Raw genomic sequence first — 7124 nt, forward strand, 5'->3', positions numbered from 1 at the left:
CTATGAAGACAGGCTGAGAGAGTTGGGGTTGTTCAGCCTGGAGAAGAGAAGGCTCCAGGGAGACCTTGTAGCAGCCTTCTAGTACCTGAAGGGGGCCTACAAGAAAGCTGGAGAGGGATTTTTTACAAGGGCATGAAGTGATAGGACAAGGGTAATAGCTTTAAACTGAAAAAGGGTAGATTTAGATTAGATAAAAGGAAGAAATTCTTCACTATGAGGGTGGTGAGGCACTGGAACAGGTTGCCCGGAGGGGTGGTGGATGCCCCATCCCTGGAAACATTCAAGGTCAGGTTGGATGGGGCTTTGAGCAACCTGGTCTAGTGGAAGGTGTCCCTGACCATGGAATGGGGGGTGGAACTAGGTGATCTTTAAAGGTCCCTTCCAACCCAAACCATTCTATGGTTCTGATTCTCTGAAAATGTACTGATAGATGTGCTGCTTTTACTTCAAAAGATGTATTCATTCTTGTACTTTGAAAATTCATATGCAAAGGAGGAACCTTGTGTCTGGGATGCTGAAGAACCGATATTTGTCTGAGATGGGACTTTTTATTTTAGGGATTAGATGTGGTATTTTAGCCAACTGCCTTAGGATGACTAGTATTCTGCTGTGAAGTGCTTATTTCTCTCAACTGTCAATAAGGATGTCTAGACAGTAAATGCAAGAGGCAGATGTTTGCATCACAGTTGTCATAAAGTAAGAATTTCACCCTCAGGTCCATACTAAGAATGATGTCTCCCCCTTTTCAAGCCTCCCTTAAAATACCAGATCAATGTCAGCCAGCAGGGAGAACTCTTCGTGTCCAAGGGGCAGCTTGCTTTCCCGTTGGTCTGTAAAGCCATGACAGCGTGTTCTTCCTCAACTTACAGACCCAGGTATAGATATCCTTTGTAGCTGTCACTGGCTGTGGCATTGTACTATTAGCAATGTCAGCAGGCAGAGTTATAAATAAGGTAAGTATGTTTCCGTGCTGGTGTGGAGTAGTAGTGTACACATTTTGGAGCGGCACTTGTTTTTAAAGGAAAGAGGAAGAATAACTGTCATGGTCACAAATATGTGGTTTGGATAGTTGCCCAAGGAGTCAGAAGTTGCTTAATAAAGTAGTTAGTGTTGCTCTCCTGAACAGGTCTTCTGTCTCTAAGCTGCAAATGTTGTGTTGAAGTTCTAGGAAAAGGTCACTTGGTGTTTGGCTAACACATTAATGGCATCCTCAGAAATACCTGTGCATCATCAGTGGGTAACCCTACATACTTCCCTTGCAGAGAACCACGCGTATGAATCCAACATGACATAAAGCACCAGCGCTGCTAACTGCACCGCAGCCGATTCTCAACAGGAGTAACTGCAGTTTGAGTCCTGGTGCTTGCAGGGTGGCATTAATGGACTTAGTAAAACGTAGCCAGAGAGGAAAAGCGGAGGAGTGCTCATGCTCTGAAGGGCCCTCTTCTCCCTTTGGTGCACTTGTAAAGCCAAAATCCTGTATCAGCAAATGGCAATCTGAAGAGACAGATAAAAACCTTTCAGTTTCTTCTTTCCATATCGATACAGTGTGCGTGTTGATTCAAAAGGCTACGCTTTCAAGGCAGGCTCCAGGCATGTACCTGTTTTGAGGTTTAAGACTGTAGGGATAGAACCTGAGGAAACTCAGGCAGATGGTGACACCAGATTGAACTGGAAAAGCATAAAAAATATTAAAATCCAGGAATCTTCATAGTGCTTTCAGTGGGCTTTCTCTCAGGCGCTGTGGGAGGAAGCGATGCAGAAAGGAATTTGCTCTGCAGTGGCAGGAAGGCAGAGGTAGCTGTCTTAATCTCTCTTTTTTCCTTTCTCCTTTTAGGTACTCAGCTTGTATAACACCATAAATCCAGAAGCTTCTGCCTCTCCGTGCTGCGTGTCCCAGGATTTGGAACCCCTCACCATCCTCTACTACATTGGCAAAACACCCAAAATCGAACAGCTGTCCAACATGATCGTAAAGTCTTGCAAGTGCAGCTAAAGGATACCCCTGAAACAGCGTGACGTGTGTGTATTAAAAAAAAAAAAAAAACAAGGAAAAAAAGAAAGAGAGAGCGAGAAGGAAAGAAAGAAAAATGAAAACCCAGGTTCATCAGTGTTAAAAGAAAAAAAAAAAAGAAGAAAAAAAAGCGGTACTAGTCTGAACTGTTTGAAAGTTTGTTTTGTTTTTTTTTTAAACTGGCATCTGAAGCAAAACATTGAAGGCCTTTATCCTACATTTCACCTACACATAGTGTGAGATAGACAAGAAGCAAAGTTAAAGAAAAAAAAAACCTTTTAAAAAATAAACACTGGAAGAAATTTGTTAGTGTTACTATGTGAAAGGAAAAAAACAGGAAAATCCCATGAAGTGGAGTTGCTGTATCTGTCCCGTGCCTTACTTGATCTCTCTGTATTGTTACGCAATAGGCATCCTACCCATTCCTCTTAGTTGTAGAGTTAACAGTGCATTATTTATTTGTGTGTAAAAACTATCAAATGAACATTTCCGTATCGCCATTGGAAAAAAGAAAACCAGCCAATGTGGACAAAGTGGAGACCAAATAAGCTGCCAGAAATACATATAAAGCCTAAAGGAACACAAGCTCGAAAGAATCAGAAAAGTAATGGTTAGTTTAGTTCAATTAAAATAGAAATCAGTTATTACATTATTGAGAAACTCTGCCTTTAAAATACCTTATTTTTCATGCCAGCTGCCTAGAGAGGCTTCTTGTAAGGTCTCAAACCCTTGTTTTAAATACTGAATAATTTACTAATAAAGGACACTTTGTTTCAGTCTCAAAGACAAGTCTATAAGATTTTTTTTTTTTTACTGTAAATGATTTAAAATGTCAGTTTAGTAAACCAGTGAAATATTTAACATGTACTGGTCTAATCTTCAGACCTTAATATGTTGCTGTATAGCTATGCTATGGGATTTTTTTGTTCTTTTGGTATATGTAACCATACCTAGAGTATTACAATAGGTGGGTAGTAAAAGCCAGCTTAATTGGAAACATATCTGTAGATCTCTATTTGTAAACTATTAAAAAATTAAGTACTTTATTTTTAATGTGTAAATTTTCACCATATTTTTGTACTCTGTAATACTGTCAGCTCTCATGAGTTTAATTTGAATTTGGGGCTCTTTTAGATCACTCAGAATCATGTGTTTCCCTCTAGCTGGCCAGTATGAGTAGAGTCCCTATATTTTGACTTGCACTACAAATACATGTTTTATAATATTTACTATACCCCGTTTGTAACACTTGAATCGCGATGCGGTTTGGATTCCTAGACCTTTTTATTTCCTTTCGGCTATAGACATTCAAACAGATGGTCAGGGAGCGAGGTGTTGCAAGAAGAGATGTCCCAGCCTGGCCGTGGCAAGGCAAACCCTCTCAGAGAATGACATTCACCACTGTGCAGAAGGCTGGTAGGAAGCGTCTGCCGCGGCGATGCCTCGAACGGGGTGTGAGCGGGATCGCTTTGCAGTCAGAGGCCGTGCATCGGCCTCGCACGCAGCGGGGACTTGCCCCCGCAGTTAGTCCGTGGCACCGATCCTGCTTCTACTGCAGGTAACAGAGGTTTGCCTTTAACTTCTGCAGCGGCACGGCAGGCCCCTTTAGGCTATTGGGGTGTGTGTGTAAGGATTAGCAGGATCAGACCCTTGATTTTTGAGAGTTTGCCAATTCCTTTCTAATTGAGCTCACATTAAAGCTTCTTTTAAAAAAAGGAAAGGAAAAAGGAACGTGGGGTTCCTAGGATTTTGTTGTTGTTACGCATGTTTAAATATTGTAGAGGGAGTAAAAAAAAAAAAAAAAAATCCACATCATACTCTTCATTTAAAAAAAGCCCCAACCTAAATTAGCAAAAAAAATCGTGAAGGCGCATTCAGTTCATTTCACATGATGAATGGTTTTGCATGGCAAAGCTGGAAAACTGCGTTAAAAACATACTACTTGGATGGGAAGGACATTTTCTGTCATTGACCCGAGCGGTGTCGGGAGGACGCTCCTGAGCTTGATGTTGTCAGCTCCAGTTTTAAGAAGTGCAATTTCTTTGGCTTCAGCAGAACACTGATGCAAAACTGAAGTACCGCAGCGGCTTGCACACGCAGCTCCTCGGAACTTCGGTAGAGCCTGTGCTTATTGCCTAGATGGAAACATAGCCCCACAGATGATCTAATCCCACCCGTTGACTCAGCGCAGAGGAGGAGGTATGTTAGACTTCTGATTTATTTAGTGAGTTGAGATGAACAAGTGAAAAATCTGTCCTGCTAACACTTGCTTGAGCCAGACTTACTCCAGTGAGAAGATGCACTGAACTCAGTGAAACTCCTCAGGGTAGTAAATACTCTGAATTTTGTTGTGTACGGCAGCAAAATTAGTTTTATCAGGTTCAGTATGAGAACTGTATTTTTGTTGGATGGGAAAGGAGACAAGGATGAACACATTTTAAAAAACTTAAAAACGTTTTTGCAATTCTCTGCTATGGGAATGCAGCTCAAAACTGGTTTTGAAGCTTTGAAAAAGTGGAATAGGAGGTAGCATAGTTGTCCAACTATACTCACTATGCGCTGGACGCAGCTGAAAATTTTGGTTTGGGTTTGGAGTTTTTCTCTAAATTTAAGTATAACACCTTGTTTTGGTAAGTCATTACCCCAAGATCGAATACTTATTTTTTTTTACTTTTTTTCCCTCAAAATGCACTGATAGTATTTGCAATACTCTATTATAAAGCTCCTACAATTTTTTTTTTGTTTGTTTGTTTATTAGGCATGTATTTCCCTTTAATTACCAAGGATGTTAGGCCTGATCCTACAATGTGCAGAACTCATGGGTGAAATTCCCCTCTATAGAGTGGGGTAATGGGAGTCCTAAGCACCGCTCAGGTCTGATGTAAATCCCCCTCGAATGATGTTTAGATGGGTCTGCAACAGCTCAAGGACTTTGTGCCAGAGGCCTTATCACGACGAGGTAATTGCCACTGTCTGAGCAAAGTCCCTGAGACCTGGTGGGAAATGTTCAGCACCTTGAAAGATCAGACCCAAGGGGTTGACTGGGGCTAAGGGGAATCTTAGCACTTAGCTGGGTGGGGTAGGACAGCATTTTTTATGTGTTTAGCATCAATACAAATGTGTGGTTGGCATGGTTTAAAGGAGAAAAAAAAAAGGAACTTAAAGGACAGCTGTGTTGTACTTTGGTGATCGATTACTCTGTATTTTAACACATTGTATGTCTGTTTTTGTGGTGCTCTAGTGGTAAATAAATTATTTCAATTATATGCTGGTGTTGCTTTCGTATGGTAGCGTTCTTCTGGCGTAGGCGATTCCTCAGCTCTGGCTCAGCTTAATCCCTGCAAAGCCTGATTAGGTGTGTGATTTTAGTGTGTGTGACCTTGACGCGGTCCGGCACAGGCTGAGGTGAAGAACAGCCATCCAAGGTGAGCGTGAATCACGACTGCTCAGAGGATTGCTTTCCCCTCAGCCACTGCAGTATATGTCTTGGTCTATAGGCAAGAAGTGGCTTCTGGTTGACTGCTCTGAGCAGCAGCGCTGTCCCATGGGTGTGCAGGACAGGTACTGCTCTGGGCAGGAACGGTGTTACCCCACAGCCCCACTGTGCTTGATCCCTCACCAGAACCATGCCCTGCCAGTCCTGTTACTGCAGGCACCAGTTTGGGGGGCTTTCCTCTCTAGTAGAGGATCTCAAAGTAGTTTCTTCCTCATTTCTGTAGTGCTGTGGGAGGTGAGAAGGTGATCTGTTTCATGATGCCCATACACTAAATGGTCCCACGCCATTGCGTCCTTCAGTAGAGCTCAGTGAAACTGTCGGTTTTGTATGTTGTACAAAATAGTCTACAATGGGATGAGATGGGGTATTGGAGGAGAAGCAACAGACACAAGTTGGAACATGGCAAATTCTGGCTTTGTGAAAGGAAAGTATTTTTACAGTGGAGGTGGCCAAGCTGTGGTGGAACAGGTTGCCGAGAGAGGGCATGACATCTCCGTCCTTGGAGGTGCTCAAAACTGGCTGGGCAAGGCTCTGGGCAGCCCGCTTCCACTGTGCCTGCTCTGAGCAGGAGGTTGGGCTGGAGGCCCCGCAGAGCCCTGCCCACCCCCATCAATCTACGAACAGTCCCAACCACTATTTCTGTCATTGGCTAAAAGAGCGCAAGAAACGCTGGTGCTCAACTGCCTCAGCTATTTCAGTTTGCCAGCAGCAGCCACGTAGCCACGCGGAAGTGGTTTTTTTGACAGAAAATAGGATTCCCTAGTTTGTTGTAAGTCTCTCTCCATGTAGTCTGCAATATGCAATTGCATTATCTAAGCAAATAAGAATTAAGGAGCCTGGTATTGCAGCTTTTCTTTATCAGACTTTCTGCAGCTCTAGTCACTTAAATAAATAAAACTGATGGGAGGAAGGGCTGCAGGATTGAATCATTACTTTTACAGTTGATAAAATCGTATATGAAAATGCTTCCAGACCGGGGACTGATGGCGAGAAGGGGTGAACGTCTGCTCCTCCTGGTGCCTTCTCTGGGATCTAAGGGGTGCATAGCATTTCTTGGCATGAATGAAAGAATAAGTTTATGCCAGCTTGTTTAGTGTTGTTGTGATAAATTATAACAAATGGACCCTGTGGTCTGTGAATATGTGTTTAAGAATGCAACTTGGGATGAGCATTAAAAACAATCTTAGGGGCCATTTCACCACAGTTACGCTCTAGCCTTACAGTGATCTGCCTTAATTGATTTCAGTGAGTTTATACTAGCATAAAACTATGGTCCTGCAAAAACTGCCAGATACTAATTTTCGTTCTAACTATTTTTAGTTACCCAGCTACGTGCTTTGACATGAATGTAATCTGCCAGCCCCATTCTTATCCAAGGTAGCCTTCACACAGTGAGGTGAGAATACTTAGCAATTCCGTCTGCTGTATTTCTGAAATCAATGAAGAACAGGAGGGTTTGAGGAGGAATGTTGATTGGAAATTTTAGATGGGAAAGTGGTTGTGGTGCCTATAACTAAAGAGGAACAAAGTGGAGGGAACACAGTGTGCTAAGAGAGATTTTTATAGCATGGGGCTGAAAAGATGGAAGCTCTCCCACGATAATGAGATTTATGC

At 42.5% G+C, this 7124-nt stretch overlaps 1 protein-coding gene across 1 annotated transcript in view; it reads left to right on the forward strand.

Moving 5' to 3' along the window:
• Positions 1 to 3058, forward strand: part of TGFB2 (transforming growth factor beta 2) — a 71259-nt gene extending 68201 nt beyond the window's left edge. The window contains exon 7 of the mRNA XM_009276844.2: positions 1838 to 3058. Coding sequence (XP_009275119.1) covers positions 1838 to 1996 — 159 coding nt within the window. The 3' untranslated portion in view covers positions 1997 to 3058. The remainder of the gene's footprint in view (positions 1 to 1837) is intronic.
• The last annotated feature ends 4066 nt before the right edge of the window (positions 3059 to 7124 follow it).

This window comes from Aptenodytes forsteri, unplaced genomic scaffold, assembly GCF_000699145.1.
Source record: "Aptenodytes forsteri isolate BGI_AS27 unplaced genomic scaffold, ASM69914v1 Scaffold465, whole genome shotgun sequence".
Classification (NCBI taxonomy): domain Eukaryota; kingdom Metazoa; phylum Chordata; class Aves; order Sphenisciformes; family Spheniscidae; genus Aptenodytes; species Aptenodytes forsteri.